The 26,246-nt window shown below is 57.7% G+C and overlaps 13 protein-coding genes across 13 annotated transcripts; 5 read left to right on the top strand and 8 right to left on the bottom strand.

Annotated features, from left to right (window-relative positions):
* Positions 1-363: 363 nt before the first annotated feature.
* On the bottom strand, positions 364-1,348 carry B0I36DRAFT_146103 (mediator of RNA polymerase II transcription subunit 7). The gene is made up of 2 exons (XM_046148442.1): positions 860-1,348; positions 364-777 (listed from the first exon to the last, which is right to left on the bottom strand). The coding sequence occupies exons 1-2, from the start codon at positions 1,292-1,294 to the stop codon at positions 448-450; spliced, it is 765 nt and encodes a 254-aa protein (XP_046010795.1). The 5' UTR covers positions 1,295-1,348; the 3' UTR covers positions 364-447.
* Positions 1,349-1,648: 300 nt separating this feature from the next.
* Positions 1,649-3,420, top strand: B0I36DRAFT_328409 (uncharacterized protein). Its single transcript, XM_046154588.1, has one exon. The coding sequence runs from the start codon at positions 1,839-1,841 to the stop codon at positions 3,174-3,176; it is 1,338 nt and encodes a 445-aa protein (XP_046010794.1). The 5' UTR covers positions 1,649-1,838; the 3' UTR covers positions 3,177-3,420.
* Positions 3,421-4,125: 705 nt separating this feature from the next.
* Positions 4,126-5,103, bottom strand: B0I36DRAFT_365115 (uncharacterized protein; the record flags this gene model as incomplete). Its single annotated transcript, XM_046159090.1, has 1 exon — positions 4,126-5,103. One exon carries the CDS (start codon positions 5,101-5,103, stop codon positions 4,126-4,128), a length of 978 nt encoding a protein of 325 aa, XP_046010793.1.
* Positions 5,104-5,168: 65 nt separating this feature from the next.
* B0I36DRAFT_146089 (uncharacterized protein) lies at positions 5,169-5,870 on the bottom strand. Its single transcript, XM_046148441.1, has one exon. The coding sequence runs from the start codon at positions 5,811-5,813 to the stop codon at positions 5,349-5,351; it is 465 nt and encodes a 154-aa protein (XP_046010792.1). The 5' UTR covers positions 5,814-5,870; the 3' UTR covers positions 5,169-5,348.
* A 667-nt stretch (positions 5,871-6,537) lies between these two features.
* Positions 6,538-7,884, bottom strand: B0I36DRAFT_328406 (uncharacterized protein; the record flags this gene model as incomplete). The annotated part of the gene is made up of 1 exon (XM_046154587.1): positions 6,538-7,884. One exon carries the CDS (start codon positions 7,882-7,884, stop codon positions 6,538-6,540), a length of 1,347 nt encoding a protein of 448 aa, XP_046010791.1.
* A 669-nt stretch (positions 7,885-8,553) lies between these two features.
* On the bottom strand, positions 8,554-10,898 carry B0I36DRAFT_146072 (uncharacterized protein). The gene is made up of 2 exons (XM_046148440.1): positions 10,649-10,898; positions 8,554-10,597 (listed from the first exon to the last, which is right to left on the bottom strand). Exon 2 carries the CDS (start codon positions 10,471-10,473, stop codon positions 8,788-8,790), a length of 1,686 nt encoding a protein of 561 aa, XP_046010790.1. The 5' UTR covers positions 10,474-10,597; positions 10,649-10,898; the 3' UTR covers positions 8,554-8,787.
* A 1,157-nt stretch (positions 10,899-12,055) lies between these two features.
* Positions 12,056-13,257, top strand: B0I36DRAFT_328403 (uncharacterized protein). The gene has a single exon (XM_046154586.1). It carries the CDS (start codon positions 12,336-12,338, stop codon positions 12,792-12,794), a length of 459 nt encoding a protein of 152 aa, XP_046010789.1. The 5' UTR covers positions 12,056-12,335; the 3' UTR covers positions 12,795-13,257.
* Positions 13,258-13,787: 530 nt separating this feature from the next.
* On the top strand, positions 13,788-14,735 carry B0I36DRAFT_146047 (late endosomal/lysosomal adaptor and MAPK and MTOR activator-domain-containing protein). Its single transcript, XM_046148439.1, has 3 exons — positions 13,788-13,988; positions 14,048-14,193; positions 14,279-14,735. The coding sequence occupies exons 1-3, from the start codon at positions 13,935-13,937 to the stop codon at positions 14,559-14,561; spliced, it is 483 nt and encodes a 160-aa protein (XP_046010788.1). The 5' UTR covers positions 13,788-13,934; the 3' UTR covers positions 14,562-14,735.
* Positions 14,736-16,245: 1,510 nt separating this feature from the next.
* On the bottom strand, positions 16,246-16,587 carry B0I36DRAFT_246329 (uncharacterized protein; the record flags this gene model as incomplete). The annotated part of the gene is made up of 1 exon (XM_046150224.1): positions 16,246-16,587. The coding sequence occupies one exon, from the start codon at positions 16,585-16,587 to the stop codon at positions 16,246-16,248; it is 342 nt and encodes a 113-aa protein (XP_046010787.1).
* A 338-nt stretch (positions 16,588-16,925) lies between these two features.
* On the top strand, positions 16,926-17,935 carry B0I36DRAFT_146036 (uncharacterized protein). Its single transcript, XM_046148438.1, has one exon. It carries the CDS (start codon positions 17,124-17,126, stop codon positions 17,751-17,753), a length of 630 nt encoding a protein of 209 aa, XP_046010786.1. The 5' UTR covers positions 16,926-17,123; the 3' UTR covers positions 17,754-17,935.
* Positions 17,936-18,671: 736 nt separating this feature from the next.
* On the top strand, positions 18,672-19,001 carry B0I36DRAFT_146034 (uncharacterized protein). Its single transcript, XM_046148437.1, has one exon. It carries the CDS (start codon positions 18,757-18,759, stop codon positions 18,955-18,957), a length of 201 nt encoding a protein of 66 aa, XP_046010785.1. The 5' UTR covers positions 18,672-18,756; the 3' UTR covers positions 18,958-19,001.
* Positions 19,002-20,048, bottom strand: B0I36DRAFT_146033 (uncharacterized protein). Its single transcript, XM_046148436.1, has one exon. The coding sequence runs from the start codon at positions 19,664-19,666 to the stop codon at positions 19,046-19,048; it is 621 nt and encodes a 206-aa protein (XP_046010784.1). The 5' UTR covers positions 19,667-20,048; the 3' UTR covers positions 19,002-19,045.
* Positions 20,049-23,873: 3,825 nt separating this feature from the next.
* On the bottom strand, positions 23,874-24,434 carry B0I36DRAFT_351437 (uncharacterized protein; the record flags this gene model as incomplete). Its single annotated transcript, XM_046157011.1, has 1 exon — positions 23,874-24,434. One exon carries the CDS (start codon positions 24,432-24,434, stop codon positions 23,874-23,876), a length of 561 nt encoding a protein of 186 aa, XP_046010783.1.
* Positions 24,435-26,246: the final 1,812 nt, after the last annotated feature.

Genomic DNA, 26,246 nt, shown 5'->3' with positions numbered 1-26,246 from the left:
ATGGCCTGCAACTCGCACTCATCCTTGGCTGCCCCCGTCGACCACAATGGCCCGGGCAGCGCCGCCTCGTCCACCTTCGGAAGTATTGCCAAGCCCGCCGGGCCCAAGACCAAGTGCATCGAGTGCGGTGACTACGACTGTTGCTGTATCCCTTGCACTGTCATGTGAAGAGCTAGAGGGAATCTGGGGGGTAACAAGGATACTCCACGGACGCAAGTCGACTCGGTGGACAGTAACTATCAAGCCCATCCGGCATTTATGAGAAATTGACTTCCTCATTTTGCTGATCCGTGTTGCGCCCTCTTTATGTGGTTTTTGCTTATGAATATTGTGAAAGTTGACTCAATGCTGAGGGGCCGCTTTCCTGGCCTCGTCAACGAGTTGGGAATCGTGCATAAAATTGCCGTTGCTGTCACAGTCTACACCGTTCGTGGTAGTACGTGACGGTCATAACGTCTCCTCCAGCACTCCTCTCCACATCTCATCGCTGTCTGCCAGCCAAGCAGCCTTTTCATCTGTCTTTGATTGCCCATTCATGGCTGACGAGGAGTCCGGCTGGGATGTTTCGTCCTCGACCTTGAGACTCCCCAGGCCCTCGAGTACACGTTCGACCTTTTCCTTTGCATCGCGTATCGCATTTGTCTCGGCCCGGGTCCTGTCGAGGGTGGCTTGCATCATGGATATCAGAGACTCGCGCGCTTGGTGAGGGCGGTACTCGTTGATCAAGTGGTGAAAGTTGTAAAACAGGTCACGGATGTCCAAAATCTTGTCGTTGGCCTGAGCGGAGCAGAAGCGTCAGCTGTGTTTCTTGTTGTGGACGACAGTCCAAGCGCAGGGTCATTCTCCTCTTGCCACATACCTCTGCAGGGTTAATCGACAAGATGCCCGTCAGCTCGAGAAAGTTGAGCAGCAGACTCTTGGCCAGGCGTTTCATAGTGAGGGCCCGGTCAAAGTGCTTGCCATCCTGGTCGCGCTCCTCCTGGTTGGGAACAAGCCGGCGGATCTCTGTGCCGTCCAGCGATGGGAGTTCGTCGGCGAGCTGGTAGTTGGCGCCGAACACGCGCCAGCGCCCATCGGCAGGCTCGGGAGGTGGCTGGAGGTTACGAAGGTCTCGGGGCAAGCCCTCGAGGTGGATGCTTTGGATGGCTTTGGGGTCGGTGATGTTGTCGGCCTCGGCTCGTTCGTGTCGCAGCTGGTCGATGCGCTCGATGGCGGCGGGGGTGAAGTCCTTCCAAAAGAAGGGCGGCGGCGGCCATGTCGAGCGCGACACGGCAGCCTGGTCCTCGTCGTCCATGGCGGCGGCCGGGGAGTTGTGGGAGAAGGGACCGTGGTGGTTCTGACTCTGTCAATGGCGGCAATGCACAGAGCTGGCGGCGCAGACGTGCATGCACCAGCTGGGTCAAGCTATCCCCGTTCCTGGTGCATTGGCCCACGTCGGGGGCGCCTTTCGCGGGGCAGGGCGGCTCCAAGCGTCGGCCGGTGCTGGGGGGCCCTTCTCACATGGCCTCTGCCCAGCCAACCAGCGCCCACCCGCGCCCGCTGCTTCAGCTCGAGCTAGCCCGGCAGGGCCTGGACCAGAGAGCATGGGGGTCGCAATGACGGCTCACTTGCATCTGCCAATTCGTCGACGCAGCAGCACGCAGCTCATCCTTGACACCTTCTTCTCCTTCTCCCGCGCTCACACCTGGCGAGATCTCCTTCAGCGACACCTCCCGTGTCTGTCGTGGCCGCATGATCCTCAGCAGACTCTTGCGTCACTCAATTGAACCCACCAGCACTTTTCAATCACACCTCGAATCCTTCAGAACCCTTCCAAGATCTCCCTCGAACCACAGACGATGGCCGACGCCCGCGCTCTTCTCAGGGCTCATCGCTCCGAGAACAGGATAAAACACCCACAAGCCGCATACTCGGACGCTGGCAAGCTGCTGTGCAAGCTCTGTCACGAACACATCAGATCGGAATCCCTCTGGGACGCCCACACCCGCAGTGCAAACCACCAGACCAATCTCAAAGTCCTTCAACAACAGCAGCAGCAGCAGCAGCAAGCGGCACTGTCAAACGACTCAAACCCCTCCGCCAAGCGGAAACTCGACGATGTCGAAGATGATGACGACATGGACGATGCCGCGGACAGCGACGAGGCTGCCGCATCCCTCCGAGCAAAGCGTAGCAAGACCGGCCAGGACGGCAACGGCAGCACAGCGAGGCCACCGCCGACCCTAAACACAAACAACGCCAGCGCTGCCACCGGCGCGACCAGGGAGAAGACCATCAGCCCTCCGATATTAGGCAGGAGGGCATCCAACACGCCCGTCCAGGGGGTCGAGATCGCGATCCCCTCTCGGCCAGCAACGCCACTCGCCCGCTCCGACTCGGCCACGTCCACGCCCAACATCACAATCGCTGCCAGCAGCCGCTCGCCGCTGGCCAGCATCGAGGATCCCGCACCCGGCAGAGCCGGCGCGTCGGGCACAAATAATAATAACAATAGCCGTGGTCCCATCTCCATAGAGGCCCTGCAAATACCATCGCATGTCTCCAGAGGAGTCTCGGTGTCCTCGACAGCAGTGCAGCCGCCGACGCCGCTGCCGGAAAGGATAGCACCGGCGTCTGCGGCGGCAATCCCCGCGGTGGACGAGTCTGAATGGGCAGCCTTTGAGGCGGACATCGCGTCCGCGGCTGCAGATGACCGGCCAGCGTCGGCCAGCACCGCTCCCGCGCCTGTAGCAGCAGCATCATCATTATATGCCGACGCCACGATATCCGCACCCGCCATGACCAAAGCCGAGCTGGAGGCCAAGTCGCAGGAGGAGATGAACGAGCAGCGGAAACAGCTGCTCGACGCGCAGATCGCGGGTGAGAAGGAGGACGCGGCGCGGGCGCTGGAAGAGGAGTTTGACGAGATGGAGGAGCTCGAGGGCCGCGTCAAGAGGCTCAAGGAGCGCAGGGAGCAGCTGCGCAAGGGCAGCCTGGCGAACATCAAGGCATCAGCAGCCGACGCGGCAGGAGAAGAGGTGCGGGTAAATGGCAAGGCGGCCATGACGCACGCCATCGCCGAGGGCAAGGAGAATGGCTCGGCCGCCATGCAAGGCCCAGGTGCGGGCGAGGATGAAGACGAGGATGACGAAGACGAGGAGGAAGACGAGTGGGACGGGTTCCGCTTCCGTGCGTGAGGTCGAACTTTGCCCCATACGGCGTGTATATATCTCAAAAGCTCTTTCGACGGCGGGCAAAGAAGCTTCCTTTTTTGTAATTCTAGCGCGCATCTCTTTGTGCGCTTCGTCAGGGAACTGGAAAAAGGCGGCTCGAGCAAAGCCGTGACTTCAAGACCTTCTCCCATATTGGCATATATAAAATCAACAACAGCCTATAGCGTGATCCGTACGCCGGCTAGAACACTCCAGTGTTGGAGACCTTTTACAAGGACCGTCGTCTTTCTTGAATACCACAACTCTTGACAGTGCATGAAATACGTCACCACAGAGTTCGAGCGCAGACAACTAGATTGAATGCGTCGCGTCTTCGACGTGGTCTGGAAGATAGATCATGGGGTCAAAGAAAATCAAAGAAAAGATACAGGGGATGAAAAATGAAGATGAACATCCTCCGTAAGAGGTTGATTTCCTAGGGCCGAAATAGAGCGAAGTAACCTGGAGGTGAATGTCGGATTCAAAAACCTAGCAGTTACCAATGCTCCTCCTCGGCTTCGCTGCAAGGGCGGCCACCACGGTCTGTGAGCCAGCACGCCTCCTTCCGAAGAAATGGGTGCTCGGTATTTCAGTTTTTTTCTTTTTCTTTGGCGACCTCAGGGTTGACACTGGTGAAAGATGTAAGCTGCTGACGGGGAATGCAGCCGCGCTAAGACTCGGCTTTTCACGGACTACAGAATCTAAGGTAGTGGAACGGCACAAGATCATGTTGAGGACGAGCGAAAAAGGGCAGAGCTTAGCCAGTGAAGATCCGGGCCAAGGAAATCTCACAATTGCATTGTTATCACGATCATGATCCACGCCTAAAAAAAACCTCCGACCATAGCCAAAAGTCAAACTCGATAGAATCCTTCGCCAAAGAACAAGCAACGTGTCCCCGTTTACAAGCTGATGTGTGCAAATAGGACTCGATCTACCGCCACTCGAAAATGGTGCTCTCGGTATCCGCTGTAACCACAGTCCTCGCGTCCTGATCCCGCCTGTACGAAGGGCCACCCATCATAGGCGCGCCGATAACAAGCTCGCGCTGCGACCCACGCTGCGATCCAGGCCGCGGGTTCGAAGGCAGTCCGACTCGGGAGTTTGACCGGCTCAGTGTGGTCTGGGCGATGCCGCCGCCATAAGCTCCGGGGGGTGGTGACTGTCTCCACGACTGCGAGGCTGGCTCATAGGGGACGCCGTCGTCGTCCTGAGGCTGCGCACGCATCACGAAGCCTGCGCCTGACTGGCGGCTCTCGGATCGTTGGATGAATGCCGGATCCATCGGTGGCAGGATCGAAGGGAGAGCGCCCTGGGCGGCCATTGGCTGTGAGCGGGCAGCCTCTGGATCCTGGACGGACGCTGTGCTGCTTTGCGCGTTCCTCCGGCGTCTGCGCCGAAACCACCAAAACGCTACCCCCGCCGCGACAACAGCGATGACGACCCAGACGGCAATGGCAGCCTGTCCTCCAGGACTCAAGCCTGACGCTGCTCGGCTCGCATCGCCGCCGTCTGCTGGAAGGGCAGACCCTCCAGAAGTTCCATCGAGACCACCTTGCACTGGCGACGAGGTGATTGGGTCCATGCCATCCTTCGCCGCGTCGCCGTCGGCGGTGCTGGCCCCGGACTCGCCGTCGGCAGACGAGTCGCTCGAGTCTGCGGACTCTTCATCGCCCACTGACGAGTCTTCAGACTCTGGCGGGGCTGCACCGCCTGGGGAGGGTGTCGTGCCGTTGTTGGCGTCTCGCTGGGATAGAACGGCTGGGCTTTGGCGTTGCAGGAAGTTGTTGAGTGCATCCTCGGGCAGCCAGACGTCGCCGGCTGTGGCGACAGTGCCCTGAATCCAGGCGGCTGTGCTGATGAAGGTTGATATCCGTGCTGCGCTGATCGTGCTGGGAAAGTTGTAGGCCATGTTGGCGTTGTGGTGTCCTGTGTCCGAAGACCGTCTGGATCTCGTGGCAGCCGTATCCCTGGTCCTTGGTACTTGGCGCCGTGTCTATGTCTGTCAGGATGATGCCGTCTGGCGGCCGTGTATGATCGAAAGTGGCGGAACTGCTAAAAGAATGACTTTGTGTGCTCGACAAGCAAGCACGGTTGCGAACGATCGGAAGGAGAATTACGGATGCGGTCCGGGAAACGATGCCACCAGGGCCTTGGTCAAGAAGAGAATGTCGTCGTCACCGGGAACAACGAAGAGGAGAAATGAAGGGAAGAGGCCGGCGTGAAACAAAGGGCAGACACCAGAAGGCGAGCAGGTGTAGGTCTAAGAGGCTGGCCAAGGGAGGAGAGACACGCGCAGCTGACGATGGAAACAAAAACCCCGGCCGGGCAGCGCAAGGGCCGAGGGCGGAGCACTGCGGCAGCTGGGACGGAGGGAGGGTGATGGTTGGCCATGTTCGTGGAGCAGCGTTGCTGCCAAGGCGTCGCAGAATCGGGGCGGGAGTCGCAGACGAGGTTGTGACCCGGAGCCGACGATCTTGTTTCAAGGCTGTGCGGATGGATAGCAGCAGGGTACTTTATGGATGGAAGGCACGCACACGCGGTCGCGCCTGCCGCCTGCCCGTCGCATAACCTCGCACTGCAGAGCAAGGTGCGACGGCGAAGTGATCGAGCCTCTCGCATTCACTCGTGCTCTCATCCAGAAGCCGGGAAACACCTCGTTGCTCGTATCAAAGGCGCCTACCTGCGCAAGCCCAAGTCAATCGGACGGACAACAGGCAATCAATATATCCCCCCACCGGCAGCTCTAATACCAGCCCCTGGGAGATCAGACAAGCTTATTTGGTGGTGTCCCACTCCCCAGCCAGGGCCCCTGCCACCACCACAGCTGTGCAGCCAACAGCGACACGCAGCCAAGACTTGCGGCCCACGAACACTCGACGCTTCTCGTTTCAACTCTGTGGCACTTGGCATGCCCAACATCAGCACTGGCGACTCAGAAATAGCAGCGTTGCACTCGCCGCTGGGATCCTTCAGCTCACAGCCGCGCGAATTCCTCGCACTAAAGCTCCGATATCCACAAAGCCAGGATGTCATCCCAGATCCCAGACACTCACTGCCTTGCTGTTCTTGCTGCTGGCTCTTGGCAGAACGAGGCACGCGACACATTTCCTCATCAAGGCACCCTCTTGCATTCTCACATGAATGCGTGCGTACAACAGGAGCTTGAACTCAATGGTTGACTGGCTACCGCCCCCCTCTCCCCTCCCAGGGGTCGAGGCTCGCTCTACTCTTCGTAACATCCGTCTCTTCTCTTCATTCATGCGATCCTGGCAAGTGACCGTTGAAGTCAGTGCGCAAGCTTGAGAAGCCAACGACCATCTCTCCGTGCCCAGAAGGCGTCATCTCAACCGCTCTTTGCACCCTCCACAGCCGCCTTCTCGTCATTTCGGACTCGCCAGTTCTTTGCCAACCCTCGCTTGTCTCTCCACGCAGTCACGTCATCAGTCACAATCTTAACCAGGCCGTCTCTCCATCCTCCTTGCACATCCTGCTGCCAGGCCATGGTGCCACCGAACTTCCAGCTGAGGAGATGTTCGGCACGGGCGCCGCCGTGGACATCACTGCCGTCACTAGTGTTCTTGCCCACTGGCGGCGCACGGAGAAGGCCAAGAGCAACATCAACCTGGTTAGCTAGATCGTCAACCGCATAAAACACCACGGCCGAGCAGCCCCCACAGAAGTAGCGCTGCACGTCTGGAGAGCTTTCGTACATCTCAAGTGCGCCGAGCCGAGGGTCCCTCGCCTCTTTGTCCTGCAGTACCGCCTTCTTTAGTGCCGCCGTGGACACGGGGAATTCCGGTCCCGACGAGCTGGCAGCGTTCTGCGGAAAGCGGATGTGCTTTAGCCAAAAAAAGGTCCAGTGGAAGATGTCCAAGCCCGAGACTGTCCGGCACGAGTCGCACACATCGAATGACGCGAGGGACTTGTTGTTGTCCGGATCGACGAAGCGAGGTAGCTGGTCCCGCTGCATCCGCGAGAACTCTTTCCTGGCCACCGAGGCGAGCAGCTCCACGTGGACGCCGCCGCACCTGCATTTGACTGGGATCGTAATGTCGCTCAGTTCCTGTGAATCGCTCGCGTGAGTTTGTGCTGCTGCACCGTCAGTCATGACGGAAAGGTCTTTGAGTGACGGCCAGTCGTCTCCTTCAAGGATCTCATCGCTCTTGAACCTCCGTCCGTGCCAGCGGCGAGCAGCTTTGTAACACCCATTTTTCACGTCGTAATCGGTATTCCTTAGCCACGGCGACGCTCCACCGTCCCTCGTGTCATCCAGAAACATGTGGTGTTCGATCGCCACAAGCGGACCACCGCCAGGGAGCTCTACATTCGGCAGCGCCCCGGTGAAGACGGCATACGACGTCTCCACCTTTCCGTGCTCCTTCTCCTCGAAGAACATGGTCGACCCGCACCGCCCGCAGAACAAGACGTTGATGTTGTCCGAAAAGTAGTACACGCTGAGCCCCGACTCGCGCACCGCGGCCGGGTCGCCAGGCCAGCCAGCGTCGGCACTGTATAGAGCGCCGGTGTTGTATCGGCATGAGTCGCAGTGGCAGGCCGTCGCCTTGAGTGGGAGGGAGGCCAAGGGCACCGTGGCGGTGAACGAGTGTTTCTTGCAGAGACATTGGGCCGTGATGTCAATGCTGCTGTCGTTGCCGGACCCATTGGTGGCGGTGCTTGATGGTGCTGCCATCGTTCTCACGGAGGGATGTGTGAAATCGATGGTGAGTGTTGCGTGAACTATGAGAGGTCCGGTCTTGCAAGAAAGCACAGCGAGAAGGATATCAGAAGTGCAGGACCGAGTCCGAAGTCGAGGATGGTGTTCTCTTCTACCTTTTGAAAGCTGTGTAAGGCACCATGCCCCCTTGCCCAGGAGGCACCTTTCAGCCGCTCAGCGGACCTTTGTACTTTGACGGCGTGCACTGGAAAGTGGTCGTGACGGGACGGGCAACGATGCGGCCCCGCTTTCCCCGGAGCTGCAATTCCACCGGCTCACGCCTTTTGCCCGACCAGCGGCAGCAGAGTCCCGTATCACCCAGGACGAAGGTACCAATGGCTCCAGCCCAGCGGGGCTCGACACTAGAGATGTCAAGATTAAGGCGCGCGATTCTGTTTTGGTGTCGGCTCATTGGCTAGCTAGTGGCTATGAAGGGATTCGCTCAATGCCAAGCGATGTTGAGGGCCGGTCATTCACGGTCCCTCACAGATGGTGAATGGGGGTTCGTGAATTGGGGAAGCGGGGAGTGATTCGGTGACGTCATTTTCCTGTGAGACAACGGAAGCCGCGGTTTCACTTTCACTACATGCGGCTGTAGTTGTACCACATGTGTACACGAAGTACGCAATCAAGCATGTCGTTATCTCAATATTTCTTTTCAGTGGAGTGAGGCGATTTGGGAGTCTGCTTCAAGAGACAAGATTAGCATCAAGGCCGCAGCAAGCAGCAAAGGCACCGCATCATCGACCGTGTAGGAAGATTCTGGTGTTTTTCTTCCCGGACAGCATGAGGACCACCTGCTCTACATCTCCCGATCAGAGTCCAGTGGTGCAATGATCAATGGGGCCTCCCATCGCCCGTGCGTGCAACGCTGGGGAATCAGTCGTCCAAGATTATGATGACCTGCCGTCCCTCTGGGCCCTCTGGGGAGCGGCGGCTGCTCCCGCCCTGCAAGCTGTCAATCCTCGCGAGCGCCCACGCCCTGTATCCCGCAAACATGCCTACGTGCGGCGCCCACTTGCCACAGAAGTCGGCGATGGCTGCGTATCTCTGGATCAGGTAGTCCGTCGTCTCCGGCGCCTCGGCTGCCCGTAGCACATCACGAGATCCTCCTCTCGTTGTTGCTGCCTTCTTCTTCTGTGGCTGCTGCATTTTTCTCATCTTCCCTCCTCGAGTCCCTGGCAGCAGCTCCCCCGCAACAGCGTGCGCGACCTTGTTCAGGCACACGGGACACAAGTACGGCGGCTGCCGCACGTCCTCGGCCATGCTGGCTGTGCTCTGCATCAGGCAGGCGTAGTACACGCAGTGGTCCATGCCGAAGCAATGCCCGAGCTCGTGCGCCGTCGTCCTGGCCAGGCGGGAGAGCCAGAGGCCCTGCTGCTGCTGCTGTCGCTGTCGCTGTGCCGGGCTGGGGCGGCCCATTGCCTCCTGGTCTGCTTGCGATACCGCCCCGGCAGCAGGTGTGCCGCTGCCGGACGTGGTGGCGACAGTAGAGGTTTTTCCTGTGAGTGAACCTTGTGCGGCCTGGACAGCGGCGTCAACGGCAGCTCGCAGAGGTGGCTTGCTGCTGCTGCTGCTGCTGCTGCTGCCGCCCGCAGCAGCGGCAGCAGCAGACCCCCGGCCGCCGCCGGAGGCGACACTGATGCCCTCGGCGCGGCACAGCTTGTCGAGGTAGGTCTTGCAGTGCGACGTGGGCCACATGTGCGCCGCGTCTATGCCCGCGTGCGCGTCGAGCGCCGGGTGGTACCGGGCCGTCTGCACCACGCACACCCGGCTCCCGCCGTACGCCCGGCCGCAGCAGAAGTCGTCTTCGTCGCTCTCGTACAGGTCGTGGTCGACCAGGAGTAGCAGCGCGTACGCGTCGCCGGGCAGCATCTCGATGCCCGCGTCCAGAATGTCCTCGAGGTTGAGCTGCTTCGGGAAGACCTCCCCGTCAGGCGATGTACGCGCGCGGATCCGGGTGCAGTTGTTATCCCGTGTTGTGGCGAGGCCAATGTAGGACATGCCGTTGCGCACGTCCTCTCTGTCCGTTTCGCCGTCCCAGGCGACGAACCGTAGCTGCTGCGGAAACGGCTTTACTGGTACGCCGTGGTAGAATGCGCTCAGGAAGTCGATAATGTCCTCGGCTTGGGGCGGCTGGAGGAGCGACGCATCACCTGGAGGGGTTTTTCGCGCCGCCGCGGCTCCTGGCCTTGTCCACGTCTCGACGTGCTTGACTTCCGGATCGATCCTTGGCACAGAAGCAACATACAGAGTCCCGCGCTTCGCCATGGGCTGGTTCCTCTCCGTCTCATGCAGCCACTCGTGACACGACTGCCCTTCCTCGGTGGGCTCGTAGGCGAGTTCGTCCCCCGGCAGGATCAGAGGAGCCGGGAAGAACGCCGACAGCTCTTTTACCACCGCTTCCGCCGTGCCAACAACACCATCGTGGTGAGTTTCCCCGGATAATTCGGCCGCCGCGAGGAGCTCGGTGGCGGCAGTGGGCGTAAAGCCGACACGAGCGGCGCACGCCGATGGCTCGAGCTGGAGGGTTGTATGCTGGCAAGCCCGGGGTTGTTTGGGCATGTTGTTGAACAGCGATGGTGTGTTTCGCAGAGCGAGCCTAAGGCGCAAGCCGGCTGCGTCGTCGGCAACACAATCGCTGACGCCTGGCGGCGGCGGTCTTGAAGAGGTTCAATTATGATTATGCCTGGGAAAGGTCAGCATTTGCTGTTTTCGTTCTCCGAGCTTGGTCCCGTACCGCGAGCGTGATCGCCGTTTCCATGGAGTGAGCCACCCACGTACCTTGCGGACGCGTGGAGAGTGGAATATGCCCCCAAGACTACCAGACGCCTAACACCTGTACATCGTACGACGGATAATTCCCGTTTCCAAAGGCTATGATCCGTGGAGGGACGCGCCAGTTGTATGTTTATTGTTGTCCTAGTCAGTATGTGACTTGGTTGACGCTAGTCATTACTTGGGCTGTCCACCAATGGACGCTAAGCCGATGGTTTAGGCAGAAGCGCCCTGGGTCGCAGTCGCTCACAGAAGCGGCACCGTGACACGACCAGGAGTGAGATCTTATGTATGGTTGTTATGGTAATAACCATAAACTCTGGCAACTGAAATGGCATGGCTGACGTCGTGAAATTGTAGGTCTTGCCTGCCAAGATCAATGCGGCCCACTTTGATGCCGTGCAAATCAAATCCGATTATTGTCATTCTCCATTGCTCTGACCAATCCATCCTATTCACGCGTGGGTGGGAATCAATTCTCTCGGAATTTTGCACTATGCAATCCTCCGTGGAACCGTTGTAGATGCCCAAGATGAGCTAGTCAATCGGCACATCGAATTTCTCTCCATCATGCCAGAACGTGGCATCACTTACTGGATTGGCCCTGTCTGCAGGTTTCTCCGTGCCATGCAAGTCGTCGTCTTTTTTTTTTGTCGGTGAGTGGCACACGATGCTTTCTCGAGTTTCGTAGAGAGAGAATGTTGACAGGCTTATGCTTCAGCAGTACGGCCATGGCTGTCTCGGTATCTGCAGCCTTAGAGGGTGACTGTGGTCTCCAGCTCAGGCCTGTGTAGCGGACGGACATACCGATGCCCAGTGCGCGATTACAATGCTGATAGGGAGAGTGTAATAATTCTGACTGGAGGCGGAATCCTGCCATTATTACCAGAAGCGATTTTGGAATGACCAGGGGAGCTGGCCCATCAGTGGGTTCATTCAGCAGAATAAGACCAGTGCTCGACGTCCTAGCACGCTGAAGAACAGCGCTGCTTCCACCGAATGAGCTGCACCATAAGACCTGCCCTGTAGCTTTTACTTGTGCATGCCCCCAGTCTCCTCATGTCAACCTTGATCCTTGCCAGGCAGGTCCCTCGCAAGGCGTATACCTTGTCTCACGTGGTAGCCGTTGTGTCTCACCGGGTAAATGTTGTCGTGTTGAATTCCGAGGATCGGCATAGAATCCGGGTGAGGCGAGCATTCAGACACACATGACCACCAAAAGAGGGTCTTTTACACGCCGACCATAATGTCAGGGGGGCTGCCAGCATTGTATCTTGGTAGAGCGTACGGGGCACGACGGACGTTCTTGTACACCAGATGTAGCATCATTTCTTGCCATCTTCCGAGCGTTTTCGACCGAGTTTCCCCTCCGCATAATGACAATCAAAGACCTGGTGCCATTTCCCGGCACTCATTGAAATGTAAATGTAGATCATCTGATGAGGCCACCATGTCTCTTCAACGACGGCTAGGCACAGCCTTTTTCCGGTGCGCCGGATTGGAGGAAACCCGTTGCTGCTAGCACCGACGCCTTGGCTTGCAGGGGTTTCGGGCTTCGAGCCTGGATATCAGTCAGGCCGGCTCAATAACAAGGTCGGTGGCTGCGCTCGGATCTACTGGAGTCCGGAAACCCCCGACAGCTTCCGCACATGCTGATTGCTTTTGTGTGGTATATCACGAGGCAGCAGATTCATCAACTGCCCATGTCTGAAGGACTTGTTCAAGGTACGGTGCTCGATGCGGAAAGGTTGATGTGTTATTTTATTCCAGCCGAACGAGCGGAATCTTTCGTCGGGCAGGAGGACTTTGATGCGAGGGATCTCATGACCGGAGACCATTCCGAGCCGAAAAAATTTGCGCTGGAGCGGTCGTCCTGCGGCCAGGGCGAAGCAGGTGAGTTTGTGGCGTGCGGCCCACCCCCTGTTACCCAACTCTCTGCCCGACACCTTCCATGTCAAATGCAAGCGACGATTGTCACTTTCGGACGAGTTGCTTTTGATGTACCTTGGGGTGACTCGAGGCGTCACACGCCTTGGAAGAGGAGGCTAGACGCGTGGCTACCGGTGAACGCCATGGATCTGGCTCGGTCAGGTCAGCGGTGGTCATGACGGTCGGTGCGTTGGACAGCCAGGAACTTCTATTGCCATGACTGCCCGCACGTGTCTGCCGCTGTCGCATCGGATACTTCTGCCCTCGCGTCATTGATCTCATATCGTTGAGACGGCTCCCTTTGTGTGGTGGCTCAACGCTCTAGACAAGCAAGTCATCCTCATGGTCGCGGAGCCGGGGAAGCAGCCGTGCTGTGTCCTAGTCCGCCGAAAGGGGCCCAGCTGGGCATCGCTGGCCCCTCGACATTGCATGGCAACGAAGCTGGCTAAGAGCGGACACCAGGAGTGAGCCTATGCACGCGGGAATTCCGCTCTGGAGCCAGCATGGCGTGTGCGAGAGGTGCTGGATTGGGAGGCAGTGGAGGCGGAACCGTGACCAGAGCGTGCATCTGGTGTGAGCTGTCCTCCGTAGCTTCCCCATGCCGAGCTGGGCAGACCTCCTCCCCCCTTCCCATTGACACGCACTCCAATAATTAATTAATCAGAGCACTCCATCAGCCGGCCAGTTAGTAATGAAGGTTGGTGGGCAAGGCTGGCGTCCCAGTAGTCTGGTTGTGCCACCAACAACGGGCCGGGCCTTGTGAACCTTGACCCTTGGCGCGCGACATGGGGGGGGGGGCTTGAAGAATCACCGTGGTCCGTCGGGTCGAGTGTAATTGTCGTGACCAGCTGGCAGACGGGGCTGCCATCTGCGAAAGCTTGTACGTGCCTGGGCACCCAACTGGGCAGCTGCACCTGGGCAACCTCGGGCTCCACATGACGGGCGGTGCATGCATCCTGCAAACCTCCATCACAACAAATGCGTCACGCTGGGTGACTGGGTGACATTGCGATACACCACCTGAGCGCCAGACAACCTCGGACCCGTCCGCGCGCGCAAGACGAGCACGAGAGTGCAGAACCCAGGGCTTCCAGAGGGCTCGGGCATCAACGACAGCCACGACCGAGTGCCTGCACCAACATGCGACAGTAGCTACCGCCCACGCAAACCACAGCCTCGATCCTTCCACGAGCGCCGACATTCCCTTAATGGTTTAGACCACCTTTCTCCTGGGACGACGCCCCGACAGCCTCCGTTCTCGGCCGAGTGTTTCCAGTCTCATATTGTAGCCCGACCCTATACGCTCTTTCTTTCAAAACATGGGTATCTGTGCGTCCTGCTTGGGCAGGCGTGGCGAGGACTCGTACGACGAGGTAATGGATCACGGTCACCTTAACCTCTATGACGTCTACTTCTGACACGGCGAGCGTAGGACGATCTATCCCGACTTCTCTCAGACGAAGCGAACAACAACCAATATGGAAGCTTTGGCGACCAGCACCTCCATGCGCAGGCCGATCCTCTAGAGTCTCAGCGTGAGACGGAGGCTCTGCAGAGAGTAGTCGCGCGAACGTCCAAGTATGCACCCCCGCCCCTCCGATCGTAAACCGGTCCTCCACGAGGAGCCAATGGGACGAGAAAGCCGCTGACTGACCCTGAACAGTAATCTCGTGGACGTCTTCGAGGTTGTTCCTCAAGAAGCGCAAAGATTGCACCCAGCCATGCTCTCCAGGCAAGATATGCGCGTTTCGCGTTACCAGAACATCCTGGCGAAGCTGTCCTCCGACGATGGCAGCGACGAGGCCGACCCAGCAGATGTCAGTTATGAGTGGACAGTCAACGACGACGAGGACAACATCGAGCTCCAACATGGACAAACAACAATCAAGGAGGCCGGCGGGCCTCTCGTAGGGACCTTCGCAGATGCTGCGAAAGCTTTAGCTTAATATGACCGCCGTGCTACTCTACCAACACAACCCAACAATTTCATGCTGTTTCATATCCCACAACGCCGATTGATGAACGAGATGATCTCCGGGCACACCTAGAACTTAGAATGTCCACGGCCGTATGGTGTCACAAGATTTCACAGCTCAAAATGGAAATTTAAGACTGTGGTGATACGCAGAGACGACTTTCCCGGAACGATGGCCCTCGTGTACCTGGTGGAGTCCTGTATGCTTTCACGTTCTAGAAGTCCGACGACGCCGAGGCTGGACAACCAGCAAGAGTCCACAAAAGATGAGCGATACACCAAGGCTGCATAATCGCACCCCACACCATTACGTCTAGCTCACCACGGGACGCACTCTGATGCTGGTTCGAGAGAGAGCATGCCAAGTTGCGGGACCAATGGCTTGCATGGGGCCAGCCGATGCGCCGCTTCTGCGAGGACAGGCCATTCCTGACCACGAAGCCCTGGCCGAGTCCAATCAACCCCTGGCAAACGGCTGCCCACAGCGACCAAGGACGCTTGAGAGACCCATTGACTCGAAACCACGTGCTCAGTCGGCCCCAGGACAACTAATCTCAAAAGAGGCGATGGTGGGAGCTGCTGAAGAAACCGGGCACTAGCCTTGACTAACCTTTCGCCTCGCATTGGTTTCCTGGTTGCTGGGCGGTGTTGTCGTCACCCCATTCGCCCGCCAGTCCATCATTTTTCGGTGAGGTTCTCACACAACATTGGTCGTCAATACATCCGTCCATCGAGCGACGTGGAAGATGGACTCTACCCAGGTTGCCTGTCAGTCCAATTTTACAGGCATGATCCCGGGAGGCAGTAACGGGAGTCTGTGCGCCCTGCTGACCCCAGTGGAGACGCCGAGTAGGTAGGGTCGCTGAGCATGACATGGCACCTTGTTCTCCGTTCCCAGCAGCAAGCCTAAGATCACTGAGGGTGGGAGGGGCATGTTTGACACCGCTCTGCGTTCCCGTACGGTCTTCTGTCGGAAGAAGACATTGGTGACTGTTTTCTTGATAGTCATTACCCAGCTCCGTGGTGCTATGACATCGTTCAGCCATCCACGCTCCCCTGATGGGCCGCCACTCCGAGGCTGAGGCTGGGGCTTGCCTACTTTGCTGTGTGCTTGGGCATGTTAAGATTTCCGATTCTTCGCTGGGCTTAATTTACCCTTGTCCAGCCACGGGAGAGTGCTCGGTACAACACTGAGCCGTCGGGAAAACCCGCTGTAGCCTTTGCTCACCTGGAAGACAGGGCGGGCCATTCGACAATAGTGTCTTGAGAACTGTACCTTCAGCAGCACCTGTGCGGCACACGTTGTCCTCTGGAGGTTTGACGCACATCCGTCACATCACGGCCCAAGGAGTATTCGGAAACCACTTAACATTTCCCAAGGCATGTCCCTGGTCGTCCCAAGATCCTTAAAAGGTGGCCTACAACAGCCAATCCAATCCCTCGACCCCGATCGACTCCGAAGTACAGAAAGCCACCTTGCGCCGGAAAACAAACCCAAAACACACCAGCTTGAGAGGCAATCTCCCACCCAAGGACTAAAATTAATCGATTCCTCAAAGTCCATTTTCTGCTTCGTCCATCTCCAGGATCACGCTCAAAGGTGGGAGTCCGCCCATAAGCCGCGGCTGGTTCGAAGCAAGCCTCGCTGCATCCCATCAGTCTCGCCTCCTCCTCACCATCGTGACCTCGTTGTGCTCTGCAATCAACTGGGTCCACTCGTCGTAGATTTTCGCTGCATCCGCCTCGGCGGTTTCGTAGTTTGCCCATTGCGCCGGGTCGTCCTTCCATCGCGCCATGTCGTTTGTCTTCTTTTGATACTTGCGCTTCTTTTTGTCGATGGCGTCGCAGACTTTGCACTGCGCACCCACGATGGTCGACTCGTAGACAAGCTTGAGGCCACAGGTCTCGCCTGTGCGGTACTCCTTCGGGCATTGTTGTCTGAACCCAGCCCATTTCCAATAGCCGCACCCCCAAGTCTTCTGATCGTAGAAGCACATCGCAGTGGTCGGATGCTCGGGTCGTTGTAGGATTCTCGCCTCGACCCAGTCTTCCTTGTCGATTTGGACCGTCTTCTGACTTGCAATCCCACGATCTGCCATCGCGAGTCATGAGCATTCTGCAATCAGAGCACGCTCAGTGTACAACGCTTGATTGACAAGCCGACCACTGGTGTCTGGGTATATATACGCATCGGGGGCTTACCTCTTTGACAGTGACTTGTGATTTCGCCAGAACACCCAAGGTTTCCGCACGCCGCAGGGTCAGCTCTCGGCGGGATATGTTGGGTCACCTCTTTGTCGTCGTCTTTGTTCCTCCAACAGCGAAAGTAGTCGACTGCAGTTGTGGTGTTTGAGACGCGGAGCCAGGAGTCGAAGGTTTCTCTGTCGTGCTATACGAATCCTGCTCTGGCCCGAAAGTTGTGGACGACTTGAGCGCAGAAGAGACAACCTTATATACAGTGCTGCCTTCCTCTCTTGTCATCGAGCACGGTAACACTGATATAGACATCTTGTCACAAGTGGACGGGAGGCAGATGCAGTCGGCCGCTCAACGCATGACTACCCGACGACGGTGCGATGACAGCGTGCGTCAAAACGAAAGTATACTTGCAAGTCTCGAGCAAGTACCTCGAGGTCTGGGGAATCCAGCAAAGCGACCAGGCCATGCCGGCCACGAATATGGGGGTCCCGTCACAGCCAGACCCATCCCGTCATTGGGGTTGCATGGCAGCAAAAAAACGCACACGCACACATTCTGCCCAACTTGTCATGGACCCCCCTTTTTCGGCCAAAATCAACTGTCTGTGTGCCACGTCGACTACAGTTCCCCCAGACGGTTTCCATATTCAACCACGAACGCCGCCATCAGTCCCCTGCATCTGCCTGGCATCCATGCCTGCCCATGCCGGCGATGCAGTCGACAGACAGACAGACACACACACACGCATACATACATCATGCAGGCGCAGGCTACTCGGGCCTTGGGAAACTCCTGGCCGAGGATCGCGAGGTATCAGATCAGGGCACGATCTTGCAAGGTACACGCCAAGTTGACCAGAAAAGCGGCCCGCGAGCCCAACCGGCCTCGCGATTGGGCCATCACCCCAAAATCCGACCTTCTCTTCAGCAGCGCGAACAAAGGCAAAACACCGGTTCGCGTCTAACTATGCTCGCGCCTTCGCAGTCGTCATGGTGGATACACAAAGACCACCTTGACCAGGCCGTTGTTTTCACTCGGCCGCGCCTTGCGCGTTGACAATCGCCCGCAAAGCACAACCACACGCACCCCAGGCCAATCACGGAAAGCCATGGACCAGCAAAGGGCAGCGCGGAATCAGGGGCCATGCAAGGTCGGCACTGAAGAATTCCCAGCTGGCTTGCCAGGGGGGGCCCAGGCCGACTCTCGACATGCATGCAGTCTGCTGCAAACATCCCTTCGCCTGTGTTGCAACTTGCAGCGCTTGACTTGTTCTCGAAACAAAGACCCTTGATCCTGGACACTGCATGTACACCAATCGCTCCCTTTGGCTCTTTCTTCATCTCACTCCCTCTCCTTTTGTATGGGGGATTACCGCTGCTAGCTCACAACCCACTGTACCGTCGTGGCCCATGTCGTCCTGCACTCGCCATTGCCGCATGTCACGGGACCACGATCACGTCCTCTGATGCACAATGCGTCACACCTCTTTGACGATGAACAGCCCCAATTCTCTTCCTACCTACTACATATGCGAAGAAAGATTGCCAGCACACACGACACCTGCTGCAGGAGTTCATCACACCACCACCACCACTGCGATCATGCAGCCCGCGAGAAAGCGTTCGCCTCGGCGGCCAGTTGTAGCGGCCCAGATGACGGCAGCGACGACGATCCTTGCAGGCCCCTCCTGAGCACTTGCGTCCTTTCAGGACGCCTCCCTGTCAGGAATGTATCGTTGTCGGCCAGGGCAGGCAGGTACACCCGCTGGGAGAGGCGTGTTGAACGAGCGTGGCGTTAGCCAAATGGACAGCACTCACATGCACCCACCGACGACAACGTTCGAACACTCGATGGACTGTCTGCAAGGCTACGCGACCTTGCTAGCCTGCCTCTTCTTTTTCCAGTTTCTGCTCATTCGGTAGCCCGGTTTCTTCTTTCTGCGCTGACCGGTGTGGTCCTCTGCATGCATGAGCACCAGGTTGATCAGAGTAGCGACAACCATCACAGCTTTCTCGGCTTCTCCATCGCCGCTAAGGAATATTGCAGATACGGTGTATGATACGGTCCTCCTGATTCCCTGTCGCCTTGTCGTCAGGAGAAGGGGCGGAGCAGTGACAAATGCTCTGAAAGCGTTGAGCAACGGCCTCCGACTCCCGACTGTGGGGTAGGACGGCCATCGAGCTCGAGGCGCGAGAGTTATGTTTCTAGGTTCAGCCCATGAATGATACCCACAATGCTTGATTCAGATGGAGATGTTTACGCGCGCGCGAATGCAAATCTCTGCCTGGTTCGGCACACGCCACTCACGTATGCGATGCCAACAAGGCCCGACGTCCGTGAATTTCCTGTGTAAGTTGCCTGTGCAATTGAACACCCGCTCAGAGGGCCCCAGCAGTCGTGCTCGTCGCGCAAGGAGGAAACATATGCGGGCAGACAACAACAGGCCATGGCTCCGGCTAGTCTTGAACACAGGGATTGGAAAAGGGGGAGCAGATGGACAGAGACAAGAGACAAAGACGGAAAGGCATACTGAACGGGACCGGTCGGTCCCATGTCAGCTTCAGACAGAGGGACACACGGGGCAGAATGGCAGGCAGGCCGAAGGACATGTGCCGCATCGTGTATGCAACAATCATGCGCCCGCCCGCCGGAAAGATCCTTATGTTGGATCATTGGAACGAGGTAGAGTGGCGTGTGTACACACGCACACCGGAGAGGAAGGATATGTCTGTTTTTTTCTCTCACTTGACATGCCGAACTAAACTGACGATCCAGCAAGGCATGTACACATGACGGTGTTAACGCTGACCAGCCCCAGCCATGGCCTAAAATCCTGAGGTACAGCACATTCTCACGGTTGTCCCAAGAGCAAACCATCACAGTTCAAACCGTTCGTGCGGTTGCGGCACGTCCCACGGGCAGTGACTCTGCATTCATGCCCACTCACGCCAATGTCCCACTCAGGAGGCAGGCGAGATTTGGTCCCCCATGGCTCTCCACAAGAAGACCCGAGCACGCAGTGTGAAAAGCCGGTTTTCGACAACACGAGACCCGGCCGTGCCAAGAGGGGAGAGGGACACACTTACCCGTGGGCGCCGCCAAACCTCGTGAACGCCGTGGCCCGCTGTAGCCGCCGTTCCGCGTCCACTTACCGCCGCCCACACCGCAAATCAGTCGCCGCCGCCGCCCCAGCCCAGCAAACCCCCCTATAACCTTAAGGTCGTTCCTACTAATGGGGAAAACGGTGAGAGTGTCCCGTCGGTAGCATGTAACGCACCTTTCTCACCAGTCGCTGGCGTTGAGCTAGGCATTTTCAGGTATGTGGGTGTCACGACTGAACTGAGACACACACAAACACACACACCAGTGGCAGGCAAGCTCGGCGGGGACGGAAGGGGAAGGGTGGCCACGCCGCCTCACACGGGGGGCGCTTGCTTGCTTAATTCTCCGAAACGGGGTTGTACCAAGTAATAACGGCCCGCAGCTGCCAGCCAGCCAACCTTGACAGGCCAATCTGGCCATGGGCGGTTCTTGGGTTCGGGACTGAACGTAGAGAGTCTGAGCTGGGCTGTGTCTGGGTGATTCTCGGTGGTTCTCATGAGAAGGGCGACTGGCGGTACGTCTTTCCTCATCGTCGATTCTCAGAACGGACCAACGGTCGACGCGTGGCACAATCCATTGCGTTGCTGTGGCTGTGTTGGCCAGAAAACAACCGCCTTCCCGTGGTCCAACCCGTTTATGGCACCGGGCAACAGACCAGGTGAAATGGCCAAGATATGGAGAGAGAGCAGAGACAAAAGTCTAGCACAGGCCGGTTCCAGCAGCGCAGAGGCGCACAGCAGACAGCTGGAAGACTCTAGCATACAACTGCACATTATGCATGAGTGCCCTACAGACATTGGTCGTCCGGTTGTGTCAAAGCCCCGTAACATAATCACCCTGCTGCCGTCCATCCGCCGCTTCACAGTAATGCACAAACGTGGCAGTGCCCAGCGCCACACACCCCCAGGGAAATTCTTCAGTGGCTTTGTCTCGCCTAAATCAGCCGGCAAAAAAGGGGGGACAAGCATGATGGGCGTGGGCGCGTTGTGTGGACTGGACTGTATGCGTGTCTGCATGCCAGTGTGTGACAGTACATGTGTCCATCTGCAAGAAGATACGAACATCCACAGCACCGCTACGTAAGAGACCCGGGTGCAGCCGCAGCCTGCTTCGGAGAGGCTGCTGTCTCTCTCCGCGTCGCGCGTAGAGCTAGACCTGGGCTATGCTTTGTCGTTTTTCTCTCTCCTGCTGGCAGGGTTTCACAGTCTTGGGAGTTCAATCTGCCGAAGGGTGCTCGTGCCTGTCGTGCCATGGTGACACTGACACGAACAAGCAGCGCCCGGAAGGACCCCACGCAACATGTACGAATGGCAGCTGCAAGCTGCCGAGAGCGAACGAGCCATGTGGCAGAAGTCTCGATTGTCTTGCCAAGTAGATATCGTGCGTCTGTTGCTCTCCGCCTTGCTCGGGACCATTTCCACATGCGGATGGCCATGCGGTGGGCGCTGCCGGCTCACGAAGCACTTTTCTACTTCCGGGCAACGGGAGCCGTCGTTCGGGAGATTGCGAGTGGGAAGCTGTGGAAGAGTTATCTGTCTTTGCTCGGTCGCGAACCCAGCCAGCAGCGGGTTTTGTTTGCGCCTACCATCAAGGAAGATCCCGGTATAGTCGCAACGTGACAAGGATGCTAAGCTGAGCAACAACCAACATCGTGCACGAGACCAACAGATATCCTTCGTCAGGGCCAGAACGGAGCCTATGCGGCAATTGACGACTTTACACGCGAGAACATAATCGGCACGACTGCCTTGTCCTAGTGCTTCTCTCGATCCTGATACTGTCCATGGCTCGGTCCAAAGAGAAATTTGTGAGGTGTGCAGTGACCTTGTAGACGATATCAGGCGCCAATTTGGCCTTGTCTGCTGCGGCCCTGGTGGGCTATCTCGTAGCTGTCGCCCAACTCGGAGCAGTTCGCGCTGACCCCTACATCTTTGGCCGAGAGGTCGCATCACCTGCGACCCTCGTCACAACCGAGCATTCCACCTCAAGCAGTCTCTGAGACAGTCGAACCGCCCTTGGTCGCATTACCAGGTCTTGCTTGTCCAATCTGAGACCCAAGATCAGGCCTCGCCACTGAATTCAGGCCATCATGTGGCAGAGAACTGCTTGATTGCGGACCCTGTACCCACATCGGGGGTCCTCATCGCTCTCAGCGTCATTGGGTGCTGATTAAAGCCTCCCATTTTGGAAGAATGACGTCTCGTGTTCTTCCTCGCCATCTCTCGTTGCCCGTCAAGCCAATAGTACTCAGGACATCCCAATACTACACGCGATGAAAAGAAAGTCGTTCTGGGAACACCATGGGGCATCTTGTGGGTCTGACAGTCTAGGCATGTACCCTTGAGGATGCCTGATCGCCATCTGGTTAACTTTCATCGTGATGTGGGCGGCAATCTACTTGAGGCTGGAGATGTGGTTATGACAACCAGAGAATTTTCGCCACGTTTGGCTTCGCGTGATTGCAGGCAGCCGAGCACAAAAGAGGCCGTAGTATGCGTGATGGCAATTTGGACAGTCCTAGAATCAGCCCATCGCAACATCAACTTGTTTAGTCCAATCCTGATCTGACGCTTTGTTAAGGGCATGTAGACTCTCAATATTTCCCCAGGCTTTGGGCACCGACACATGCCTCTCGACCTTCGCCGACGATTTCCTTGATTGGGATGGTCTTGCTTCGCAATGACGCCCTGCTCGTTGTGGACTTGATCAGAATCCACGCTCTCGAGAAATGGCTGGTGATTTCGCAACTTGCCACGCCAATAGCCGCTGTGTTGTCAAGCTCTTAATGGTCGCCTCGACTCCGTTTGATGCTTGTGAGCCGGGAGAGCGATGACAACAGAACAAATGAGAAGCTAGGGGATGGACTAGGATGGAAAGGCGTCGATGGTGCACACGTAGCTTTTGTATTTCGGTGAGACGCATGGATTTCAGTCGCTTCTCCATGCCGTAAGAGCAGGGTCTGTCAGGTGATTAGGCATGGACGGGCGTCTGACGGGGAAGTGGCTGCGAAACGAGACAAGGCCATTTATCCATGCACACCCAGGCGGCTCAAGCGCTGCTGTAGCTCTCAACTCCGGGTCGCATGATTCTGTACAACAGGCAGCGTTTCTATTCAGGTCATCCTAGTCAGAGCTCCAACCGGCCGAGCCTGGGGAGGCTGGGTGAAATGCTTCCGACTGTGTGAACGCCCCCCGAACGCCCTGCTGTGGCCGGAGCTGAAGGAGGGGGGCAGTGAGGTATTCTGGGCTGTCTTGGAATGTCTCGCAAGCGGGCCGTACCGCTTCCCCGAAACATCCAGGGATGTTGGAAAGCCTCACCGAATGCTGTTGTCTCACGGCACTCCCGTGACTGATGTCCCATGCCCGTCTCAGACGGATGCTCGTGGTCTGTCCTATTTCACTGGACATGTGGACGAGAGAGATAAGCTCTCGGCGGCTTGCCAACCTTGTCTCAATACCTCGCCCTCCTCACCTAGGCCGAGATCAGGCCTCTGGAAGAGCCACCGTCGGGCTACAGGCATCCCTCAGTGCACAACCTGTCGTCATGTTAGACTCGTGCTGTGCACGGTCCTTGCGATTAGTGAATGCGCTGTTCCCGGGCAAAAGATTGCTGGTCCAACCATGCCACAGACGCCACCATGCCGCACGCATCGGTTTTCGAGCACGCTAGATGATGCCGAGCTTGTGACAAGGATCCGGGATGTTTGCGATACGACGGTAGAGTAGACCTCGTCCTGTGGACCTGGAAGAACGTTGCACTCCGGTCCAGGCTTACAGGCAGACCGGCCTTCTGCTACAGGCAAGCAAGATCTTGAATAGTCTTGCCCGTTCGATCCACACGACACCCGCTCCTTGAGTTCGGGCGCCCTGATTTGGGAGAAAATGCGCTTCGTAAGGCTGTCCAAGTGGTTGATGCAAGGGTAGGAGTGGGGTGGGTCTCCTCATTGGCCGGATCATGAGCTAACCCTAATGGTGGAACGTGCTCAAAGCGGCCTATAGTCGCGGGCCACCAACAACGCCCTCAGCTCCATCAGCTCAACCCGCCCGCCCATTGATGCCTTGGAGGGCAAAAATGGCTTGGATCGTTGCCAAGATCTATTAGGCGCAATTCTAGACTGCGGGCGCCAGTCGACTGTCTTGACGGGACCCTGGCACTTCGGATTGGAATGCTCAGTTTCGACCTGGTCGTCCTTGCTATAGTCGCATTTCCACGCGAGACTGCTGCCACGTACATGATATTGGACTGTACGATCGTGCAAAGAATATCCAGCGGGGGTCGAGAGATAGCAGCACTCACGCCGCAAACCAAAAGTGTCTGGTGCACTCTGAACACAACTTCGTGAATAGGTCTTTCGCAACTGCTCTGCAAACAGCCAAATCTCGTCATCAAACATGATGGTTGCTCCGGCAGAGTCAATCACCACGAGGCGCTCTTGCGAGCATGCAGCTCTGGGGTTCTCCTCGTAGTTCTGGACGACGGGGGTAAATCCAAAGTCGCAGGTGCGGCCCATCAAGGCTGTGGGTACGATTCCAGAGGCAGACATCTTTCGACGACCAGCGCCACCAGGTCCAGATTCCAAATGCGTATCAGAGCCGGCTCGCCAATCGTGTTTTGATGGGAATTGAAGCAACCCATGGCTAGGCACATCTGCGGGCAGAGCGGGAATAACGAGCCAGACGACGCAAACTGGGGCCAGTGGTCAACGATCCAGCAAGCCGCCTGATTGCAACCTGTTCGCAGCGTTCCCTGCAGGTGTAAACATCCTTGTTCCCATGCAGTACCGCGCATGCCCCACGGATCAGACCGAGGACAGCGTACACGTCACTCGATCGATGCCCGGGGATCCTTGCGCGGTAACTGCAAGCACGTTGTCTTCATGTCAGGTACATGGCATTGGACTGCATGAGAGCTGGTATGTGATTCATGCATTGCGACCATGGACTGCTGCGGCACCTGATATGAGTGCTGGAGCTCCGGTTCGACTCGGAATACCGACAAGAAAGTACCAGACGAGCTCAGTTGACGGTGAGATCTGCCTGCAGCCGTGTCATGTGGGGGCGAGTTGGCAACCTGGCGAGGATGCTACAATGGGCGTGATAATAGCGGGCGTGTTTTGGGGACGAAGCGACGGCTGTGTCGTCGGTGAAATTGGCAAGGCGGACTTCACCCGGCCGGGCAGGGAAGGAAGGGCCAAGCGCGGATGTGCTACCCGGCCATGTATGTACTGCAGCTCGTGCGTGTCAATGACGGCGGTTGGGCACAGGCACGGCCATACCCATGTCGATTTCCCCAACGTGTTCGTGGGGGTTGTGCGTCAGTGCTTCGGCACGTTGGTGCGGCCTGTGCAGAGGTACCTGGTCAGGCCCTGGCGGTTGCAGTGCGAGCAACCAGTGCTTGTCTCGTTCCTGTAGCGCGCGCTTCTCTGGCGCCCGGGTTGTCGCGTTGCAGACGGAGCCCAGCTGCGGCGCGTGTAAGCCAGTCCGGTCGCATTGTGGGGAAACATGGTGTGTCAAGGGCGTGGGTGCTGGAATGTACGTAATTAGCCTGCTTTGTGCAACACAAAGAAGACGAAGAAGAGACGAGGGCACCCCTTTGCAGCGGTAGTCGTCGCTTGAGCGCGTGGCCAAGATGTGATGGGCAACCCTTGGACAATCAATCCATGTCCGTGGATGGTGCGCATGAGCGCGGTAGGCACGCACCCGGGAAGGCGTGATCAGGTAAATCAGCCAGAGTTGGCGTGCCAATGGATTGATGCCTGCAGCCTCAGGCCGGTGTCGACCACGAGATGCCTCCCAAAGTACTTGAAATACGTACCTTTACCTTAGACAGGAGCCCCCGACGGTCGAGAAAAGCAACCGCGACAGCGCATCACCAATGCCCCTGCGGACGTACATACGTGACGCCCCCCCGCAAGCATGGACGACAAGTGTGCATGGCTTGCCTGATGCGTGGCAGGTGTCTCGCTGCGGACAGGGCTCCTGCCCGCCGGGTGACGCTGTCAAGTGACTCCAAGCCCACGCAGGCGTCGCACCACTGAGTGACGCGCGCCTCGGCCGCCATGCAAGGCTGCCTCGATCCTGTCCCAGCATCCCAGCGCATCCCTGCCGCAACCTCGCCGCTCCTCCTCTCGCCATTTCACATCGTTGTCATCCTCTGCATGTCCGCTGCGACTCACTTGCGCCTGATGAGCTGGCTGCCACCTGGCCCTCTTCACGCTCCGTCTCGCGCGACCTGGCCACGGCGTTCCCCGTCCGTCCGCCCAACACCAGGATCTCTCCATCCTAGATCCTGGCCAGATCCCAGCTCTGAATTGCCCTCCGCCATCGCCGCCGTCTTCGTCTCCACAGCTCTTCGA

The sequence above is a fragment of the Microdochium trichocladiopsis genome (genome assembly GCF_020744255.1).
Source record: "Microdochium trichocladiopsis strain MPI-CAGE-CH-0230 chromosome Unknown B0I36scaffold_7, whole genome shotgun sequence".
Taxonomy (NCBI): Eukaryota; Fungi; Ascomycota; class Sordariomycetes; order Xylariales; family Microdochiaceae; genus Microdochium; species Microdochium trichocladiopsis.
This window is presented reverse-complemented; position numbering and strand designations above follow the sequence as displayed.